Source organism: Garra rufa, chromosome 17 (genome assembly GCF_049309525.1).
Source record: "Garra rufa chromosome 17, GarRuf1.0, whole genome shotgun sequence".
NCBI lineage: Eukaryota > Metazoa > Chordata > Actinopteri > Cypriniformes > Cyprinidae > Garra > Garra rufa.
The window spans coordinates 38269767-38294274 of NC_133377.1; the positions used below are offsets into that span (position 1 = coordinate 38269767).

Genomic DNA, 24508 nt, shown 5'->3' on the forward strand with positions numbered 1-24508 from the left:
ATTGTGATCCATGTTTCAAAGTTCTGATCTAAAGCAAAAGATTTGCAATCCCCGCTCTGAAGTTCTTATCTGAATTTTATTTAGATGGGGACTTCAGAGTGCGTATCGCGTCTTTTGGTTCGAATCATTCAATTCACTAAATGACTCAAAAATCTATTTCGATCTAAACCAAATGATTGGTGGTACATGCCCCGAAGCCCCGACCTGAATCAAATAATTTGCGTTACGCAAAGTTTCAATCAAAATGAATGACTCACAATACACGATTTGAAGTCCCGATCTGACACAAGTTATTCGCGATACGCAATCCGATTGGAGCGCTTTGAAATAGTGAATCATTTTGCGACACAATAGTTTAACTTACTCAGACTTTCGAAAAGCTCAGTTTTACCCATTATTACGTGCTTTTTAAAATCTTTACAAGTGATGTTGAAATTTGAAAATGAATGACTCTTTTAATTTAATCTGGTTTTTGCTAGTGAATCAATTGGAGCAGTTCCAGCATAAATGTACGAACCCTGTACGAACCCTGTTTTAAACAGTAGTGTAAATTTTACTTACGGAAATATTATTGCTATTTGTTCGATATGGTATACTGTTTCACATATTATTTCATATATTCAGTAGGCAGTATGCAGTACATACTGTGCAGTACATAGTACACACTGTGAAGTATATTAGATGTCGTGTGTCCATTCCAAACAAAGCCATGAACAAAACAAGGAAAAAAAGACACACATTAAGTCACAAATAACAAAAACAAACACATACGTGTCACAGAAAGACATTTAAACACTAGCAGGGACACCGATACACACTACAAATTCCTGACACTGAGAAAGAGAGGGAGAAAGCAGGAGTCCTCACAGTGACGGTGGCCAGCAGTCCTTCGGGCACGTTGGCGACAATGATGCCAATGAGGAAGATGACGGCCTCCAGCCAGGAGTAGCCCAGGATGATTGACAGGATGAAGAAGGTGACGCCAAGGAAGACGGCCACGCCGGTGATGATTTGGATGAAGTGCTCAATCTCCTTTGCAATGGGGGTCTTTCCGGTCTCCAGGCCGGAGGTCAGAGTGGCAATGCGGCCCATGACGGTACGGTCACCAGTGCAAACGACAATCCCGCGAGCGGTACCTGACAGGAGAAGAGAACAGAGGGACTAAGTCATTTGTTATAATGATCAGATGACATCATCCCAATTATTACATGGCTATTTAGCAAGCATATAGATAAAAGGACAGGAAATGTTGATCTGAGTTGATATTATTTGATTATGTGAGACAAAAGAATGTGCTGGTTTTAGTAGTAGTATGGCTAGTTGGACAAAAATTATAAAACTTTTTGTTATTTGTTTGGCAGTAACGTTAATGTTTCTATTACCAGACAAAGTCAATCACTTACTTTGCCGTACAAATGATAAAATAATACACAAATTAATTATAATAAATACAGTTTAAAATTTTGGGGTTGGTGAGATTTTCAATATTTTTTAAAATAAGTCTCTCAAGTTCATTAAGTCTGCATTTATTTAATAAAAATACAGTAAAAACTATAATACAGTGTAATTCTAAATATATATTTTATATGAATATATTTTAAAATATAATTTATTCCTGTGATACAAAGCAGAATTTTCTGCATCATTACTCCAGTCTTTAGTGTCACAAGATCCTTCAGAAATAATTCTAATATGCTGATTCGCTGCTCAAGAAAGATTTTACATTATTGTCAATGATGAAAATAGATGTGCTGCTTAATATTTAGTGAAAACTGATTTTCAGGATTCTTTGATAAATAGAAAAGAACAGTATTGATTTGAAATAGAAATCTTTTGTAACAGAAATTAAAATTAATGTCTCATATACATTGCTGTTCAAAAGTTAGGGTTAGTCAGTTTTTATAATGTTTTTTTAAGAAGCCTTTTCTGCTCATCAAGGCTACATTTATTTAATTACAAATACAGAAACAAACAGTAATATTGTGAAATATTATTGCAATTTAAAATAGTGGTTTTATATTTTAATATATTTTAAAATAGAAATTATTCGTTTGAGGCAAAGCTGAATTTTTAGCATCATTACTCCGGTCTTTTGTTTCACATGATCCTTCAGAAATCATTTTAATATGTTGATTTATTATCAATGTTATCAATTTTTTTGGAACCTTTGATACTTTTTTTTTTTTAGGATTCTTTGATAAATAAAATTGTAAAAATAATAGCATTTATTTAAAATAGAATGTTTTTGTAACAATATACACTACAGTTTAAAGTTTGGAGTCAATAATTTTTTTCTTTCTTTCTTTTATATATAATTAATACTTTTATTCAGCAAGGATGTGTTAAACTGATAAACGACATGCTAGAAGTTTTTTTATTTAGTCTTTTAAAAGGCCACAAGTAAAAATATCCAGTATTTAGTAAACTAAAAGAGTGAGAGAGTTCTGTGTGACATTCTAGAGGCCTCATAATGATTTTGTGTAATCCTCTAATTCACCACATGGTGGCAGGAGAGCGTCACCATGTGGTGAGTCTGAATCTAGAGGAAGGACATTGTCTGAGATCACGAAACACTGACACCCTTCTGACAGCATCCTACTGAGCAGTGGCCATATGCAACATCTCCTGACCCATCAAAACAACAGCACTGCACAGCTGATATTAAGCTGCAGACACATTAATTCTGCACTAACACTTACTGAGAGGGGGAAAAAAAAACATTTCTCAGAGAACTATACATTTCATTCCTTTTATTAAAGCAGTTATTTGTTTATGAATGTTATTATGAATATGAATCATCATTCACAGCTAGAAAACCTGTGAAAGATTGGATGAGCAAACCTCATTTGGAATTCAGCAGTGATAGTGACCTGAAGTGAAGAAAATCTCATTAGTTCCTGCAGTACTATTCATTTATTCAGGCAGATCTGACTTGATTAGTGTTTTATCATCAAAACGAAGCAAAATGTGTGGAAAAACGAGGGTGGGAGCAATCGCGTGGGCAGTAGACGAGTGGCAAGATGAGGCTCAGAAGTGAGAGGTTGTTGTCATGACAACATCTTTCCTCTATAGCTGTTCTTGGCAAAAACGACCAGGAAAAAAATACAGAGATTGGAAAAAGAGTGAAATGAAAAAGCAGAAATCGATTGGAGAAGATGAGTTAATAAAGAACAGGAAATGAAATAATAGAGAGAGTGAGAGAGAGCGGTGATGCAGCTGCTATGGCAACCGTACCCTCAACGCAGTTGGTGGAGAAGAAGGCGATGTTACGGGTTTCCAGAGGGTTGTCGTGGGTGCAGTCAGGTGACCTGGTCTGAGGCTCTGATTCGCCCGTTAGGGAGGAGTTATCAACCTGAAGAATAAAATACATATATATGTGAATCAAAGTAGTGCTGATTTGTTGGAGACTTGTTGGAGTCTAAAAGAATATAAGTGATAAAATAATAAAATGATAGATACAATGATAGAACGATAGAACGACAGATAGATAGATAGATAGAAAGTAGGGATGTAACGGTATCAAAACTTCACGGTACGGTAATACCTCGGTATGAATGGCACGGTACCGTATTTATTGAATCATTTACAGGAAAAACAAAACTAATGAAGAGACACGAAAAAAGTGTTTATTAAACAGTTTACATGAACACTGAACATATCAATGGCATACACATTTGCCATCCATCTGTAAACTTTGAAACAGAAACTTTAGTAACTATTTTAGTAACAAAAAATTATTAAAGCATGTAAAAAACAGTCAAATCAGTTTAGCTGAATGAGTTGTCTGAATCTAGTTGTCTGCTTGAAATAAGATTTTTTTTCTTACCCCATTGACAAATTATTTAGCTTGTTTTAAACAAAAACTCACTTAATTTTGACTTGTTTTTACTAAAAACAAGACAATAATTTTTACTTGTCTAGAAAATCCTTCTTGATTTAATAATTTTTAGATATTTTGGCTGGAAACAAGACAAAATTCTAAGTAAGAAAAGCATTTTTTTGCAGTGCAGTAGGCTCTCATGCCTTTCTTTCGCATTAAATCTTTATTAAAAACAATCCTTTAAAGAACTTTTCTACCTGGACAAGTGCATCTATTATGTTGCCTAGTTTATTTAAAACTGCACCTTTCCTTATTTTAAACCTAGCCAAAAAGCCACGTGTTGACTGTAAAATTTATATGCATTTATGGTACATTTCTTTGTCAATCCATGTTAATTTTTACAGCGAACAATGCACTGTAACATTAATTCAGCGCAGACAGCTCAGCCAAAAATAGACTCGGTCACGGTGCCGAAACAATCGCTGCGCTGCTACAAAGGCACCGCTTCTAGGACGTACTGCCGGAGATCAACCGCGTGCAGTGTGAACGCTCTAATCCGTTAACATGGGTGCTGAAAAGAATACGTAACGCATACGCACTTCAGACGGAGCAGGTTCGACCATTTCCATCTCTTTTCCTTGCTGCTACAGTCTATAGCGACAACAGACCGCAATGGATGATGGCCACGCCTGGGCTGATGGGAAATGTAGTTCCCGCTACCTCCCGTTCGCTCCATTCGCCTGAGCAAACTTTTCTCAGAAGACCTATTGTTTTATCGAGTCATGCGACCACGATAGTATCGAAAAAATTTGTTATTGCGGTATGACGGTATTTACAATACCGTTACATCCCTAATAGATAGATAGATAGATAGATAGATAGATAGATAGATAGATAGATAGATAGACAGACAGACAGACAGACAGACAGACAGACAGACAGACAGATAGATAGATAGATAGATAGATAGATAGATAGATAGACAAAACAATAGAATGATAGATAGAACAACATATATTCAGATAGAAAGAACGATAAATAGAACGATAAAACGATACACAGAACAAAAGATAGAACGATAGATACTATGATAGAACGAAAGACAGATAGACAGCCAGATAGATAGATAGATAGCCAGATAGATAGATAGATAGATAACAATAGAATGATAGAACAATAGATAGACAGAACGACAGAATGATAGATAGATAGATAGATAGATAGATAGATAGATAGATAGATAGATAGATAGATAGATAGATAGATAACAATAGATAGACAGAACGACAGATAGATAGATAGATAGATAGATAGATAGATAGATAGATAGATAGACAGACAGACAGACAGACAGACAGACAGACAGACAGACAGACAGACAGACAGATTTTGTTCAGATACTGTACCTTGCAGCCGTGAGCAGAGATGATCCTGAGGTCAGCAGGGATCCTGTCTCCTCCCTTCACCTCCACCAGATCACCAGCCACCACCTCCTCAGCGTTAATCTGGAGCTTCTCACCTTCACGGATCACTAAAGCTTGCTGTGAAACCACACATACACACAGCAATTTCAGCCTCTAACAACTCCAAGGCCAATTGAGAGATTAGAGGAACATTAATACAGTCTGGAGGATTCAGAGACTCAGCGGGAGGGAGATAATAATTAGGATTATGACCAGAGAGGAAAACAGCGGATTAAGATTATTGGAGTATATTGGTTATTTGAGTTTTCCTTTTGATCCACTCAGACTGTTATTACCAAGTTGAGAAGCACAGCAAGAAATATGCACCGCAAACTTTCTCACTTTCGAATGACAATTTGGATGAAGTAGGCCTAGGAAATCAGAACTGAGGTTATTGAAGTGTTTTTGTGTACCTGGGGAACCATGTTCTTGAAAGACTCCATGATCTTCGAGCTCTTGGCCTCCTGGAAGTAGGAGAAGCAGCCAGTGATGATGACCACAGCAGACAGCACAATCCCCAGATACAACTGTGGAGCAAAGAGAGAGAGCCAGAGAAAAGACAGGTTATCAAATTAATGTTGAGGAAAGCCTCAGGAGCCTCATTCAGCTCAGATAATGAACTATGCTAACCAGTCAAACTCATTTAGTAAAAGAGAGACTGAAAATGCTTGTTTTTATTCTCAACCCAAGCTGTTTAAAATGCTTTCCGCTGCCATGGACTTTACTCCAAACTAAATACACCATAAAAGGGACACACCATACTTAATACAGTATCATTAACAAAAATAACACAGATTATAAATAAAAGACTAAACTGAGTACTGATTATGCCACAAACAGAGCCTCATCTTCTCCCAGAAAAAAATGTCCTAAATCTGGCACATTCTAAACAGAGACATAACACATCATTTGTGCAAAAGTATGTTTTTGTGTGTGCGTTCTCACATTGTCTCCAGCAGGCTCGTCCTCCGTGGCGGCCTGGATGGCGTAGGCCAGGAAACAGAGGATGGCTCCGATCCACAGGAGGATGGAGAATCCTCCGAAGAGCTGTCGGCAGAATTTGACCCACTCCGGGGTAGTGGGGGGAGGAGTGAGAGCATTGGGACCATCCCGAGCGAGGTACTCCGCCGCCTTGGCATTAGTCAGACCCTTCAGGGGGAAAGAGAGTGTGAGGAGAAATCTGACTCAATGAGTTCATGTCAAAAACTAGTTCACTGCCAAAAAAGCAGATGCTTACATGTGTAATTTAACACAACTATCAGACATAAAAAAGCATCAAAACCACAGATATGGAAAACTGTGTAACATTATGGAATAAAATGTCAACCCATGAAGAGGTAGCTAATAATGACTGTCAAGCTTTGGGGTGTTGATCGACTCAATCTACATTTTGATTAACATGAATAGTTTAGAATTGTTTTTGCTGTTTGTTCAAAATGTTGTTTATTTATTTAATAATTTGTATTTTTGAAACTTACCCACATTCAAGTGTTTATAAAAACCAATGCATGAAGCTAGAATAAAATGTTTTTGTCTACAAGCAGATACCCAGTTCTTTCTTTTCATGTTTCGTATGTTCTATTCATATAACAAAATATATACAAATTAATACCTAAATAGGGACATGATAGTATACTTAAAGTATGATGTAAAGTTCACTTAAAGAAAGCAGTATAAAACTACTAAACTAGTAGTTCAATGAGACTATACTTCAAAGTGTACTAAAAATGCATAAAATGTATTTAATTAGTAAACTACCAGGTGTACCTATTAGATCACTTTTAGCAGACTTGCAGTACAAACTAAAAACAGATGTAAACTAGTTGTGCACTCAGAGTTTACTATCGTTATACTTAAAAGTATGTTTTATATACTGAAAGTGGGCCAATTTAGTCCCAAGGAGTATTGAAATAGTACACTTAAAATTATACTACTATAGTACACTGATATTTGTGTACTTACTACATAAAGTATACTTCAAAATATACTTCAACTTTACTTAAGTATACTTAATAAACTTGAAGTACACTTCTTTTTTGTAAGGGAAAAGAAGGTGCATGAGAATAATTCAAGCGATGATATGAGTAGAGGAGTAGGATGACTTTCTTTTAACCTGATTTTTACAATGTTTTTGTAAAGTATTAATTATAATGGGCTGTAATAAAAAAAAAAAAACAAGTGGTCCTATACAAATACTTAGTGTCACGATTTGGCAAGAGAGGACCCAAATGCAGAATGAGCATATAACTATTTATTTATTTAAGGGACTTTTAGGGCACACAAAAGGAAGGGGCAGGAAGACAGTCCAAAAGGTAGGCCGGGGAACACACAACAGAAGAATCCGGGCAGGTCAAGGAACTCAGGAGGCAAGGCAGGATTCAAACAAACAAACAAACAAACAAAATAATTAAAAAAATGAAATAAACTAGAAAAAAGACAAAACAAGGGACGAGAAAAATAACAAACAGCAATACTAACTAGACTAGAGAAAAACAAGCTGGGAGAACACACACACAACAAAACAAACCAGCAAAGACAAGAGGGAAAGAGCACAATATAAAGGGAGGTGAGAACATGAGGAGCAGGTGTGGACACTCAGACAAATAAGGACCAGACGAGAAGAACAGGTGATGACACTAAGACAAACGAGGGCTAAACAAGGGGGCATGAAAATGGGAAACAAGGAGGTGGGGCAACAGGAGCACATGGCAGACACAAACAGAGACAGAGCCATGTGCTTACACACAACGAAAACAAAGAAACATTGAACAGAGACACAACAGACAGGGCTGTCAGGGCAGGGCAGATGAGTTTTGTTCCCACTTTTGTTGCAGTTTGCTGATTCTTGTAAAATTGCTTCTGTGTTTGCTTTTTCAGATAAAAAAGTGGTTTCAGTTTAATATGTTGCAGGCTCATTTATTGGTAATAAATAATTGATAATAAGTAAAATTGATGATAATAAATCATCAAAAAAATATTGGGCTTGTTTTTGAAGCTGCGGTTGCTTATTTGTCTCGCAGGAGTTGGCCATAGTGTTTGCTGAGATCACCGATGTCTCTTTTAAAACATTAGTGCTTCATAAGCTTATTCAGGTCAAATCGGTTCACCGTTAAAGGGATAGTTTACCTGGGTAAACAAACCGTTTGAGTACCATATGTGACTCTGGACCACAAAACCAGTTTTAAGTAGAACAGGTGTATTTGTAGCAATAGCCAAAATACATTGTATGGCTCAAAATGATGATTCTTCTTTTATGCCAAAAATCATTAGTATATTAATTAAAGATCATGTTCCATGAAGATATTTTGTAAATGTCCTGTAAATGTCCTACTGCAAATATATCAAAACCTAATGTTTGATTATATATATATATATCTCAGCCAATTTGTTCTATCCTATCAAAACATAAATCAATGGAAAGCTTATTTATTCAGCTTTCAGGTGATGTATAAATCTAAATTTAAAAAAATTTACCTTTATGGGCCCTTTGTGGTCCAGGGTCACATATTTGATATATGTACTATGAAATGCAGGATATGGAGCTCATATTTGAGAAGCAAAAAATGCATTTTGGTGCATATTTGATATTTATATTGGCAAAAACTATGATGGAATTCTGACAGTTTGTAATGTTAATTGAGAGTGTAATATCAGTGAACAATATATATCAGATTACTTACATAAAAAATCATCTGAATATCATTTGTCACTTTATATGTCCTATGTGTTAGTAAGATGATATTTAAATGCTTAGTTCTATGATCAAAGCTCTGTTTGAGTTTTCTTCAAGATTGAGAGACAGAATCAAAGTTTTGATTGTGTTCATAATTTAGAGCACTGAATTTGAGTATTAAAGATGATAAAAATAGTTGTTTTTCATTTATGCAGGTTGAAGCAACCCCCCAAAAAGTGATATCTATCCCCTGGAATGCAAATTTGATCAGGGAAACCCAACCAAAAAACATGATTTTACTTTACCCCTCTGGATCGCAATTTTTACTGCCCCACCCCCCCACCAAAATATGCCTGGGTTAGTTTTGAGCAGCAATTGGGCAGGTTTTGTAGTGAAAACTTGATTTAAAAAAAAAAATTGTAGTGTATAATGAAAGTATGTAAGTACATGTAGGTATCATTTCACTAAATACAGACATTATGTTACAAGATCAATATCATTTTATAACTAAATGGAATCAAAATAAAGACCCCAATGACACTGTATGTATTAAACACACACATTTTTCACATTTTCTTCCTTTGTGTCAGTAGAAATAAAGCATGTAGGTTTGTAGCAATATGAGGATGAACAAATAATGACTATATTTCATTTTGGGGTGAACTGTCCAAGAAACGAGACAGAAGATGTATTTTGATGTGAATGAAGTTTATATATATATAACAAAAAAAAAAAAAACAGTATAAGCAATTATAGGAACAAGGTTACAGAGTAGCCTCATCAGAGAGAAAATGGAGGATTTAGTTCAGTTAAACTTCTGCAAAAATTCACCATGACAGAAATCCCTGGTCTTTTGGCGCATCAGCATCAAGTTATCTTTAGTATCCAGACACATCCGCAGATATGAAGGAAATTTAATTTATTTAGGAGAAAGAACCAGACAGACAATCAGGAAATTGCTTTTTTTCTACAATCTCAAATGACAACCAGAATTCGACTTCACTTTGATGTTTCTTTCCATGCGATTCTCTTAATATTTCTACTTTAATCTCATAATAATATCAGGCTTTATTTCCAAAATATTACCACTTTAATCTCAAAATGTTGTTTATTCTAGGAAAAAGTCTTATGTGAGATTATTTTTTATCTTTATTCTTGCAATACTATTTCTGGATTTTAAGATTTATTTTAATGTTGCAGCTGGCTTGTTTACTTGATTTAAATTGTTTAAATTGTTACTGATGTGACAAACTCACCTGTACAATGTCAGTGCTGAATTTCCTGCATACTTCTTCAATTGACATCTTATGCTCTGTCTGGAGAAAAAAAAAAGAGAGAGTTTGAATCATAGAAAGGATGAGTTGCTATAGAGTGCAACCAGCCACAAATATTGAACCACAACAGTATCTGAAGAATCAATAAAATATTGTTTACTTCAATTAATTTATGAGGCACTGAACTTCTCATCCTAGAAAGCACTATGGCTGAAACAGTATGTACAATATAAAATGACTCACTATAGGTCAATGATGGTGAGTATTAAAAATTAGAAAGTTTCATACAAGAACATGAAGATGTATGATCTGTGTCGATGTGTCTTACCAGCGGTACTTCCTTCTTCAGGTCATCCAGGTCTTTCCCACCCTTTCCCTTCTTGGGAGACTCCTTTTCATCTTTGTCCTGCGTGGTTGCCACGCGGTAGCTGTCCGACCGTCCATACTGGAAGAAAAAAATTAGGATTGTTTTTAGATCAGCTACATAATTAGACCTAAAATAAAGTCAGATGGAACACATACAGTCGTGGCCAAAAGTTTTGAGAATGACACAAATACTAGTTTTCACAAAGTTTGCTGTTCAACTGCTTTTAGATCTTTGTTTCAGTTGTTTCTGTGATGTACTGAAATATAATTACAAGCACTTCATACGTTTCAAAGCCTTTTATCGACAATTACATGACATTTATGCAAAGAGTCAGTATTTGCAGTGTTGGCCCTGCTTTTTCAGGACTGGACATGCTCTCAATCAACTTCTGGGCCAAATCCTGACTGATAGCAACCCATTCTTTCATAATCACTTCTTGGAGTTTTTTTCGGGATCAAAGAAGGACTATGTAATTAATCTGATCACTCTTCATAACATTCTGGAGTATGTACAGTGGCCAAAGGTTTTGAGAATTACATAAATGTTGGAAATTGGAAAAGTTGCTGCTTAAGTTTTTATAATAGCAATTTGCATATACTCCAGAATGTTATGAAGAGTGATCAGATGAATTGCATAGTCCTTCTTTGCCATGAAAATTAACTTAATCCCGAAAAAAAACTTTTCTCTGCATTGTTAAGAAGGCTTCAGGGCGTCCAAGAAAGTCCAGCAAGCGCCAGGATCGTCTCCTAAAGAGGATTCAGCTGCGGGATCGGAGTGCCACCAGTGCAGAGCTTGCTCAGGAATGGCAGCAGGCGGGTGTGAGCGCATCTGACGCACAGTGAGGCCAAGACTTTTGGAAGATGGCCAGGTGTCAAGAAGGGCAGCAAAGAAGCCACTTCTCTCCAAAAAAAACATCAGGGACAGATTGATCTTCTACAAAAAGTATGGCGAATGGACTGCTGAGGACTGGGGCAAAGTCATATTCTCCGATGAAGCCTCTTTCCGATTGTTTGGGGCATCTGGAAAAAGGCTTGTCTGGAGAAGAAAAGGTGAGCGTTACCATCAGTCCTGTGTCATGCCAACAGTAAAGCATCCTGAGACCATTCATGTGTGGGGTTGCTTCTCATCCAAGGGAGTGGGCTCACTCACAATTTTGCCCAAAAACACAGCCATGAATAAAGAATGGTACCAAAACACCCTCCAACAGCAACTTCTTCCAACAATCCAACAACAGTTTGGTGAAGAACAATGCATTTTCCAGCACGATGGAGCACCGTGCCATAAGGCAAAAGTGATAACTAAGTGGCTCGGGGACCAAAACGTTGAAATTTTGGGTCCATGGCCTGGAAACTCCCCAGATCTTAATCCCATTGAGAACTTGTGGTCAATCCTCAAGAGGCGGGTGGACAAACAAAAACCCACTAATTCTGACAAACTCCAAGAAGTGATTATGAAAGAATGGGTTGCTATCAGTCAGGATTTGGCCCAGAAGTTGATTGAGAGCATGCCCAGTCGAATTGCAGAGGTCCTGAAAAAGAAGGGCCAACACCGCAAATACTGACTCTTTGCATAAATGTCATGTAATTGTCGATAAAAGCCTTTGAAACGTATGAAGTGCTTGTAATTATATTTCAGTACATCACAGAAACAACTGAAACAAAGATCTAAAAGCAGTTTAGCAGCAAACTTTGTGAAAACTAATATTTGTGTCATTCTCAAAACTTTTGGCCATGACTGTACATACTAAGTTAACACTTTACAATAAGGTTTTTTTTTGTTAACATGAACAATACATGAACAACCTTTATTAATCTTAGTTCATGTTAAGTTCAACAATTAATTTTCTGAACATGAACATTTTCATTAACTTACATATACAAAGGTTAATAAATGTTGTAAAAAAATATATTGTTATTCGCTCATGTTAGTTAATTCATTAACTCTGATTAACAAATGAGACCTTATTGTAAAGTGTTACTGTAATTGCCATATACAGTGCCTTGCAAAAGTATTCATTTTTTTCACATTTTGTTTTGTTCCAGCATTATATTAATCTGCTTTAAATTACTTTTTTCCCACATCAATACATTTCATACACCAAAATGACAAAGCACAAAACAGGTTTGTAACAACTTTACAAATTTATTAGAAATAAAAAACTGAAAAGATCCCATTGCATAAGTATTCATACCCTTTACTGGGACACTCGAAATTTAGCTCAGGAGCATTCATATTGCTTCTAGATGTTACTAAACTTCGAGTGTTTAAACTGTGGCAAATTAATTCGAATGAGTATGATTTAGAAAGGCACACACCTCTCAGAAAAGGTCTAACAGCTGAAAATGCATATCAGAGCAAAAACCAAGTCCTGAGGTCAAGATAACTGCCTGTAGAGCTCAGTGACAGACTTGCGTTAAGGCAATGATCTAGGGAAGAGTTCAGAAAAAAATCTGCTGCATTGAAGGTTCACAGAAGCATGTAGCCTACATTATCCATAATGGAAGACGACTGGAACAACTAGGACTCTAGAAAATGTCTGCCAGCCCCCATCCAAGCTGACAGAGCTTGAGAGGTGAAAAGGTGAGGCAAAGAATGGCAGATAATTGCCAAATGCAGATGTGCAAAGCTTGTCACATCATACCCAAAAAGACTTGAGGCTGTAAAGGTGCTTCAACTATGTACTGTGTTATGTACTGAATACTTATGCAATGTACTTATTTCAGTGTTTTATTTTTAATAAATTTGTAAAATTTGCAAATCTGGGTTTTGCCTTGTCATTATTATGGTGTATGGAGTGTAAATTGATGTGGGAAAAAACGAATTTAAAGGAGTTTAACATAATGCTGCAACAAAATGTGAAAAAAAATGAAGGGGTATGAATACTTTTGCAAGGCACTGTATGAAATAAAGCAAATGAAGCAAAAACATACAAGAAACCTGATACTATATAAATATAAAGGATATACCTACAAAACAATCATACATAAACACAGATTCACAAACATATACTGTACATATATATTCATGTGTGTGTGTGTGTGTGTGTGTGTGTGTGTGTGTGTTGTTTTAATAAAGTTGCATATATAAACAAAATATATATTGTTGACATATATGAATACTATCTACTATATATAATACCACATACAAAACCATCAAATAGATAGTATTTTAACATATGTACTGGACATATACAACATTTACTACAGGGATTTTATATATGTTGTAAACTTCATATACCCAAAAAATGTCTGTATGAGAAAACAATACATCGCCATATAGGTAACATATGGCAATATCCATAAATTTTCATATACAAAAAAAAGAAGAAATTTGTTTTATTTGTAACACATAAGACAGGCAGTATGAACTTCTAGAAAATATGCAGTTGGTCAACTGTTTTTATTTATTATCAAATAAAAATCTATTCTACCATATATACTGACAAATCAATTATGACTATAAAACCAAGATCTTATAAAAAGAATAAATAGTGGCTATTTTAATACTGAAATCTGTTTCCAATTAAATTGCATTTATTTTATTTTTTAGTCGTTTTAAATTTTTTGAATTCCATTTTTTCCATTTTATTTTTTTGAGACTTTATTTTAATAGTTAAATTAAAAAGTATTCAACAAAAAGCGTGTCTAATGAAGTTTTTATTTATTAAACAAACAAAAATTACATTTTTAAGGTCCTATGAAATGTTTTATTATTTTTTTTAATCAAATTCAGTTTTTATCAAAATCTGTGTTTTCCATTAATTTCTGGATTGCATTTTAATGGTTTTATTAAATTTTAATAATCAAAAGCATCTCTAATAATTGATTTATTATTATTTAATAATTTATTTTATTTTTCAAAAATACTGTGTTTTTATATTAAATAAATAATTTAATAAATCAATTCTGATAAATATTTTCCTATAGTAAAGATTCCTTAAAAAATAATTATTTTACTATTATTAGCAGTACTATCATTACATTTAGTAATATTTTTGTCTGTCACCGTTTCTTCATGTTAAACCAAACATTTATTTTGACGGGTTGCTGTGAAGGCCGTTAAGTTTCTGTTTGTATATGATATGACAATAGTTTTTCAAAAGAAACGGTAAAATGCTCACAAATAGGCTATCAGATCAGCTCTTGAGTTTTCTGTACTCCTATTTTGAGGCGGCAGAGCATCATGAGCGCTTCAGTATGTGTGTAGTAAACAAAACTGGACAATTGCACCATTCATTCACACAGAAACATATTTAAATAATATTTTTGCAGCTTAATATTCACAGACACTTGTCCATATCGCATTTTGATTGAGGTGAACTGACCTACTTTTGATTTATTCATCCAAAATCTGACAAATTCCTTGACATTCTGCGTTATACAATAAAATCCATTTTCATGCTAGGATTCCATGATCCCTTAAGGACGTTTCTCACGAATGACAGATTCAATTTCATTAACCAGAACTTCAACTAAATTTGTCCCGGCTGAAACTGCTGCACTGTGAGAGACACATGGTCCAGGAACTGAGGAGCTAAGGCTTTCCTTGACTGAGGATGAGAAGGGAAATGCCAAACTGATAAAGCTTCATCCACTATCCTGATTATCTTTGAAACCGTGAGGCTTTAAAAGGAAGCCCATGTTGGATACGGGGGGTGGTGTGAGTGCGGGGGCCGTTGAGGGTGGTCTAGTGCACTTCAATCCACATTAGGCTTTTCATTGATGTGGCGTCCCCTGATTCGCCATGTGTGCATCGGTGACCTATTTTAGCTTGCATGCACAACCAGACGGCATTACAGTCAAATCCACCATTACAGCACACCAGCATGCTTACATGTTAATGTGCAGTGCTTAAAAGTCTATAAATGAATCTGATGTTGGTTGATAATAATAGTTTTTAGTAAAACAACTGAAATATTATTAAAGGATAAACTGTAGAATTATAGATTTTAATAGACATTTAGGCCATGTCTGACAGAATGTCTGATGAACATCACCCAAAGTGGTTAATATTGAACTTTTACCATTGTTAGAACATGAACATTGAATAGGATTAAATATTTAATATTTAAAGAAGTATTTCCAAATTTATTGGCAAGTCTCTAATCTAAAATAATGTTTATTATAAGGCTTAACTTCAATGAAACAAAAAAGTATTAAATTACCCAAAAAATAAAAAATAAAATAAAATACAAATCAAATCAAATGATCCCCAAAATATTAATTTAGGTAGTTTTTATATCAGCAACTTTGTTATTCAAAACAAATTATGTTTATCATAACTCAGTATTTTACTTTTATTTAACTCAATATTTTTCAGGACTATATTATATCATTAAAACAAAACAAATTGGGAAAACTAATTAAACAATCCCTGAAAAAGACAATACAGAAAATATACTATAATTATATTTTTGTATATTTTTTTTGCTTGTTCCAGGGATATTATTAAAACTATAACCATAAAAAAATATTACTTGAAATAAATGTTAACTGAAATAAAATAATATAAAATAAAATATAAAATCTTAAACTTATTTCATCTAGTTTTTTTATTTAGTTTTATTTATCTTATTTTATTTATATAGTTTTTTTGGACATAAAAATAATACATAAAAATATAATAAAATATAAAATCATAAAATCTATTTAGTGTAGAGCATTGATTAATCGTGATTAATTGCATCCAAAATAAAAGGTTTTGTGTACATAACATATGTGTGTGTACGGTGTATATTTATTATTTATAGATAAATACACACATGCATGTATATATTTAAGAAAAAATTATTATGTTTATATATTAAATATATCTATATATAATACAAATTATATGAATATAAATATATGCATGTAAATATTTTCAAAATATATACTGTATGTGTGTGTTTTTATATATACATAATATATGTGTGTGTGTTGTGTATATTTATTATGTACGCAAAAACTTTTATTTTGGATGTGATTAATCACGATTAGTCATTGCCCAGCACTAATCTATACAGACATATAAAACAACAAAAATGAATAAAAGTGAAAAAACAAACAATAAAATTACTAAAACTTAAACAAAATTAACATGAAAGGAGAAAATATGAAACAAAAATCTAATTCAAAATATTAGAAAAAATATAATAGTATCTTAATGATACTTATATAATACTGCTATGTTTATCATATTGTTTAACAGACAGTATTTACTTTGTTAAAAAAACTGAAATGTTACGAAATAAACCCAAAATACCACAAAACACAAAAAGGCCAAAACTGTAGCATCCTTGTGGCCGTGTGTTGAAACGGTTTGACCATCTGTCAAGGGTTTTTCCTCTTTCTATCCTCTGGGTGAGACGGCAACACAGGATTAAGACTGTTTACTACAGTCTGGATTAACCTACTGAACAACCATAATCCTGCTCCTGCTTTTCTCTTATTCATTCAATCACTCAGATGCTTTGAGATATGGTCTATTTTTATATTTACTTTTTCTTAACTCATCCACTCACTTTGTTTAGAGTTTGCCATCTAATGTAGTCTAATCAATTTGAGAGCGTTGCCATATACTGGTACACTGTGTTCTTGCTGTATCGTTATTCATGAAACATCATCCATTTGACTGTCTGCGGTTCTCTCTTCATCGCTCGTGCACACGTGCATCACAGCTACAGACTCAGTGGTGACCCTGAGATCAGACGTGGCACACGTGCACATTCATGTCAAAGCCCATCGGCTGTTGTGACATAGGATGTGGAGAACTGGAGCTGCTCCACTTCAGTAAATCCAGTGGGGTTTGTCTCAGGCCTGATTAAGATTATATTCTCTTAGAGAGACCCACGACTCAATTGTAAGAGGTTTCTGGATGAGAGCTTGAGTCTGAGACCATCGTGTTAATATGTGACCCTGGACCACAGTCTTAAGTCGCTGGGGTATGTTTGTAGCAATAGCCAAAAATACATTGTATGGGTCAAAATTATTGATTTTTCTTTTATGTCAAAAATCATTAGGAAATTAAGTAAAGATCATGTTACATTAAGATTTTTTGTAAAATTCCTACTGTAAACCTATCAAAATGTAATTTTTGATTAGTAATATGCATTGCTAAGAACTTAATTTGGACAACTTTAAAGGTGATTTTCTCAGTATTTTGATTTTTTTGCACCCTTAGATTCCAGATTTTCAAATAGATGTATCTCGGCCAAATATTGTCCTATCCTAACAAACTATACATCAATAGAAAGCTTATTTATTGAGCTTCATTTGATGCATATATCTCAGTTTTGTAAAATTTAACCTTATGACTGGTTTTGTGGTCCAGGGTCACATATTACAGAAATAGTTCACTCGGAAATTAAATTCTGCCATTATTTATTCACCCTCATGTCAGTACGAATGTGTATTTTTTCTTTATTCTGTAGACTACACTAGGGTTATTTATGGAAGCCCGTTTCCGCCACTGAATACAAAAAATAAAAGAGGTAATTGCAACTATTTATCTCACAATTCTGAATTTTTTCTCACAATAAAGCTATAAACTCACAATTTTGACTTATTCTCAGAATTGCGTGATACAAACTCGAGTTATAATGTCAGAATTGTGAGCTCTAAACTCACAATTTAGAATTTTTCTCAGAATTGCGAAATATCAACTCACAATTCTTTGTACTGCGTGATACAAACTTGCAATTGCAAGTTATAAACTCAATATTGAGAGATACAATCTCACAATTCTGACTTTTTTCTAAACTCACAATTTAGATTTTTCACAGAATTGCGTGATACAAACTCTCAATAGTGAGTTATAATGTAAGAAGTGTGATCTCTAAACTCAAAATCGCAAGTTTTTCTCAGAATTGCTAGATATAAACTCACAATTCTGACTTTTTTTTCTCAGTATTGCATGATATAAACCTGCAAATGAAAGTTATAGTCAAAATTGTAAGATATAAACTCACAATTCTGACTTTTTTCTCAAAATTGCATGATATAAACTCGCAGTTGTGAGTTATAATGTCAGAATTGTGAGCTATAAACACAATTTTTACTTTTTCTCAGAATTGCGTGATACAAACTCGCAATTCCAAGTTATAAAGTCAGAATTGCAAGATATAAACTCACAATTTTAACTTTTTTTCTCAGAATTGTAAGCTTACATCTTGCAATTCTGACTTTTTTTTTCAGAATTATAAACTCAGAAGATACAAACTATTCACTATTCTGATGTTTTTCTCAGAATTGCATGATATAAACGTGCAATTGCAAGTTATAAAGTCAGAATTGTGAGATATAAACTAAATTCTGACATTTTTCTCAAAATTGCATGACAAATTCAGTTGCAAGTTATAAAGTCAAAACTGAGAGATATAAACTCACAGTTCTGACTTTTTTCTCAAAATTGCATGATATAAACTCGCAGTTGTGAGTTATAATGTCAGAATTGTGAGCTATAAACAATTTTTACTTTTTCTCAGAATTGCGTGATACAAACTCGCAATTCCAATTATAAAGTCAGAATTGCAAGATATAAACTCACAATTTTAACTTTTTTTCTCAGAATTGTAAGCTTACATCTTGCAATTCTGACTTTTTTTTTTCAGAATTATAAACTCAGAAGATACAAACTATTCACTATTCTGATGTTTTTCTCAGAATTGCATGATATAAACTTGCAATTGCAAGTTATAAAGTCAGAATTGTGAGATATAAACTAAATTCTGACATTTTTCTCAAAATTGCATGACAAATTCAGTTGCAAGTTATAAAGTCAAAACTGAGAGATATAAACTCGCAGTTCTGACTTTTTTCTCAAAATTGCATGATATAAACTCACAAATGCAAGTTATAAAGTCGAAATTGCGAGATACAAACTCATATCAGTCCCCAATCTAAATTTGACTTTATAACTCGCAATTGTGAGTTTATAACACGCAATTCTGAGAAAAAAGTCAGAACTGTGAGATTCAGTGATGGAAACGGGAAACGTGAAATCATATACCGTTTTTTTGCACAAAAGGAGATGTTTTGAAGTATGTTCACTTGTAAAGACAATTAAAGTGAATGGCGAATCCAAGAATTAATGTAGTCCATTTAGTCCATTTTGCAAGCCTTTTCTGGTCAAATTAACCACTATAAAAATGCTTTGTCAAAGTTGTAAAAAAAAACAAAAACAAAGATTACCGGAATACAAATAACAAGAAAATACAATTCTTATCAGAAAATACAGTCCTTTTAATTTAAAATTTCACATTTAATTCCATGTGTTTCTTGCAACTTCTTTGTAATTAATAACAAAATTTATTAGCAACTGCTGAGTGAAAAGTAGTTCTACACCAATTTTTATTTTTTTTATTTTTTTTATTGTAGATTTATATGAAGAAACAAATCTGCATTATGTAATTTAGCGAACATATTCAAATTTGACATTTCAAAACCAGTTACAAGACATGCAAGAACCAAAAAGTTTGGTATCACTGATATCAAAGTTTGCATGACATGTCGGTAAATAATCATTTACATTTTGGTTTGTTTCTCAAACAAAGTTGGAGACTTGCATGAATCATATGGACCACATTTTTATGCTTATGACTTTTTTTTTGTGTGTGTAGTTTCACAGCCTTTGATCAAATTAAATTTCATTGCACATACAAGAGAAATGTGAACATACTGCCTAAAGTCTCCTTTTGTGTTTCTCAAAAGAAAACCTGACATGAGAGTTTGTAGATGATTCATTTCATGAATTCATCTCTGGGAAAACTAATAATAAAAGCTAGCTGACGTCAAAAAATAAATCACAAAATGGGTTCCAGAAGAAACATGGCTGACATCGAGAGCACCTCTCATCTCTCTCTATCTCTGTCCAAGGCTTCATCTATAGACCTTGAGGACATGGAAACACGCAGTGTACTGTACTTGCAGTCAGGGTCCGAAATTAACACTCGCCACTCGCCAAATGCGAGCAAATTCTCTGTCTGGCGAGTTAACTTTAAAGCCCAATCCGCCACATGGCGAGTAAATCTTTTCACCAGCAATGTTAATCAGTATCAGTCTCATGGATCTCTGTGATGCTCCCCCGATCGGGCCAGTGCTGCCTTGTCACTAAAGTGAATACAGTCTGGGTTCACACCGAAAGCCAAGCCAATATGCGCATCGCGTCACTCGCTGTAATTTTTCCCGTCACTTGCGCGAATAACAAGAAGGCACGATCAACCATGGCAGAGATAAATACGATCGCTGCTTTGTACCGGTAGTGTAAGTCCTAAATACACAAAGCCAAATGCCGACGTGTCTGGGTTCAAAGCACAGTAATGTAACACAGATATATCTCAATAATTCGTCTATAAACAAAGTGTAGAGAGAGTGTAAATAAGAGATTGATCTTGCGGTACAGAGAGCATCGTTGATTATAATAGAGCTTTGTGATATCGGAAACTAAGATGAGTGACAGCTTTTAATATTTTTTTTATGGGAGTTTGTAAATGAGATATTGATTTAAAACAGCAGTTAAACAAACAAGAAGTTATTATTAAGTGACTTACATTGTCTGACAATAACACTATGGCTGATTTTCCGTCGTCAAAATTATTCTGGACCAAGTCACACTGCTGTGTTTGATTGTAGATGTGCAACGGCTCTGCGTGTCTCCATTCAAACACAGCGGTATTTCTTTTATGAGTGAACATGTGTTTTTAAACGAATCTTGTGAAATGATTCAATTTCCCATTCATAAAGAGAGTAACTTGCTTTATTCTTGAATGAACCAAGCATTCAAACGAATGAGTGATCAATTTCAGTTTCGTGCCGCCACCTGCTGGCATATATTTTTAGTTATTGAAATCTTAAAGTGCCCCTATTATGCCTTTTCAAATATGATATTTCATGTAGTGTGTCATGTAGCTGTATGTGAACATAAACTATCTGCAAAGTTGTGACGCCGACAGTGCACTATAAATAAAGTTTTTGTCTATCAAAAAAAAAAGAGTCGGCTCACATTCGCCTAAACGAGTCGTCAGCAATTCGAATCTTTTTTCTGTAACGGCCACACGTCACGAGCTACATATTTGCGTAATGTCCGCCCACGTTCAATTTCGCGAACAACTTGCCCGCCCACAAACAGCAGGCCTACCATTTTCACGTGGATTACATCATGTCAAGAAGACGCACTGCGCTGTGACAGCCTGTGAGAGTGAATTTGTTTTATATGCCCTTCCAAAAGATGAAACTATCAGTGGTTAACATTAATTTTTTCAACACCTCAGCAGTCCAATGCCAATCTTGTGTTGTGTTCGCGTCATTTTACTGATGACTGCTTTTCTAATCTTGGGGAGTAACGTTACAACGCGAGATTCACCAAACGCTTGGTTTTAAAAAATGGATCAGTGCCCAGTTTATTTGGACCGGCTTGCTCCTCTGAACTTCTACCTGTAAGTATGATTAATAATTGTATTTTCTAGCGATCGTTCAAAATACGTCTTTGTGTACGTTATGGTGTGTAACAACCCCGCACATGTCTTGGTAACCGGCTAACTTGCGGTTCTGTTGTTCAGCTGTGAGTGCAATGTAGTCTAAAAAGTCTTGTGATTGATGCAGCTTGACTGTCTGTCTGCCTTATGAGTTTAAGTAATGATAATGATAAACGATGGCTTAACGCAGTGTTATGGATTGTACAGTGTTGAAGTTCACAACGTAGAGGTGTGCCCGGTTCGCTTACAAAAGCAAATTGCAAACACTGTCCACAGTTAACATATGACACCCACTGAGAAACGTCCTGCTCCGGTCGTGCTTGCAAAACAGTTTCTTGTCGATGTGACACTTCAACCGTTTCATCGTCAGACTCCGGCTCGAATTGATAGGGTAAAATCGAGGCTATCTTTTCTATGCATTAACAGGTCTCCGCAGCTGTCATTCAGTTATGCCAATGGGCGTTTCGTTTTGCGCTGTAGCGGTAGACCAATCCAAAAGGACTGCACCATCTGACCAATCACAGCGGTGAGGGCTCACTGAAAGGAGGGGTTTAGAGAGACTGATTCTTCGAACTGCTTCACACGAGTCGTTTACGAATCATTTAGAAACGGGGTAAAAATAAATCTAATTTTGGAGAAAACTAAAGTGTTTTTTGAACTTGCATACATGTAAACCTGTTTTAAGAGACTATTACAACAATATTAACTACCTTTAAAATGGCATAATAGGGGCACTTTAAATACTTCTTTAATTCTATAAATTATCAATTGTATTTAAAGAAAAGTTATGCTGAATAAAAAGTGTATGTATAGTTATATTTGGCTTTTGACACATTTAAAATATGTGGCTAAGAAATAAATATTAACTTTTTTCTTTTTGGTGGGGCCAGTAAAAACTTTGGCAGGGCAAGTAAAAATCTGAACCACTCGATCCCGATCGGGCCAGTAGAAAAATTCCTTAGCGTTGAACCCTGCTGTGGCACAAAGACTGCGTCAGAAGCAGGAGGCCAGATTTCATGGACAAAGAAAACAAGTAGTCTGACTAGATCAGATAGTTCGTTAAAAACATTTCCAAGTTATAATAAAAAATCTAAAATGACCAAAAAGTTGTTTTTCTTATTGATGTTTTAATTGTCACTCCTCTCTGTCCGGAGCACACATAATATACAGGTTAACGTGTTTTGGATATATCTGTGTTAAATCGTTCAGAATTTTGGCTGGTAAAAAATAAGCTTGGCCGGTGGATTTTTTAATCCACCGGCCAACTAGGCCGGTGTGTCAAAAACTTAATTTCGGTCCCTGCTTGCAGTAATGGATTATAGCCTCCATAAACCTTTAGGAAGCCTTGCTTCTAGATAACTACACATAAAACATCAATAAGACAAACCACATATAAATGCTGAGACTAAATGACTAATTAAATGTTAGAGCTATCCATTATGTAGCAGTATAAATGCTAAAATCATGTAGTTAGAGAATGATGTGTTTAATTTAAGTGCAATGAGCCATGTCTAGAAATAAAGCATGCATTTAATTCAGCCAAAGGTGCAATGGATTCCTAAAGCAACGTTGTGAATTAAAATGTCTCTATCATGTGAACTATCACTTTAGTAAGAAAGTGTTGGATAACAAATGTGATTTATACTGTAAAAGATCAAAGTTGTGAATAAAAAAAGATTACTGGAGTATTTTTGACATGAAAATACAATTTAAGTTTTTTTTCTTCTTCAAATTTTCATGTTTAAATCAATGTGTTACTTGCCGTTTCTTGTTGTGATTTTTTTGTGAAGACAACTTTGCTTGCATGTTAGTATTTTATTCAAATGTTAAATTAAAATAATGGGTTAAATTTCATGTAACCTATTCTAATCATAACCACAAAATCCAAACATATTCAGATTTTGCTTAAGAGAGTTGAGTCTCAAATACTATTGCCACAATGCAAAAAACAAAATTTTTTATATAAATAAATTAATAAATATAAATAAATGAGCACAAATATGCTTATTTGAATAAAAAAAGCATTGCATATAGAATGATATACAGTCATACAGTAAAAATTATTGTATTACAGTAATGGGAATTAAAGAACATCTTAATTGAGAATAATAATAAATGTGGTTAATTGTTTAAAAATAGTCTAAATGCAATAAATAGTCCTAAAATAGGCTTTGTTTTCAACTACAATTTAAATATAAATATTTTTCATTTAATTTCAGGGTTGAATGTAAAAGGTTTTCTATAAAATATTTAATATACTACTTTAATATACTACTTTAAATTCTACAAATAAAGCTTAATATAAACTAAAAAAAAAATACTTGTGTGTTATATTTTTATTCCATACATGTTACCTACTCTCTTAAAGGAACACTCCACTTTTTAGGCTCATTCTCTAACACCCCCCGAGTTAATTAGTTGAGTTTTACCTTTTTGAAATCCATTAAGCCGTTCTCCTG

General features: G+C 34.2%; 1 protein-coding gene across 1 annotated transcript in view; it reads right to left on the bottom strand.

Annotated features, from left to right (window-relative positions):
- atp1a3a (ATPase Na+/K+ transporting subunit alpha 3a) overlaps positions 1-24508 on the bottom strand; it is a 64335-nt gene that overhangs the window by 27558 nt on the left and 12269 nt on the right. The window contains exons 2-8 of the mRNA XM_073821609.1: positions 10559-10675; positions 10213-10272; positions 6229-6432; positions 5697-5810; positions 5227-5361; positions 3235-3352; positions 868-1136 (exon numbers count right to left, since the gene is read on the bottom strand). Of these exons, the coding sequence (XP_073677710.1) occupies positions 868-1136; positions 3235-3352; positions 5227-5361; positions 5697-5810; positions 6229-6432; positions 10213-10272; positions 10559-10675 (1017 nt within the window). The remainder of the gene's footprint in view (positions 1-867; positions 1137-3234; positions 3353-5226; positions 5362-5696; positions 5811-6228; positions 6433-10212; positions 10273-10558; positions 10676-24508) is intronic.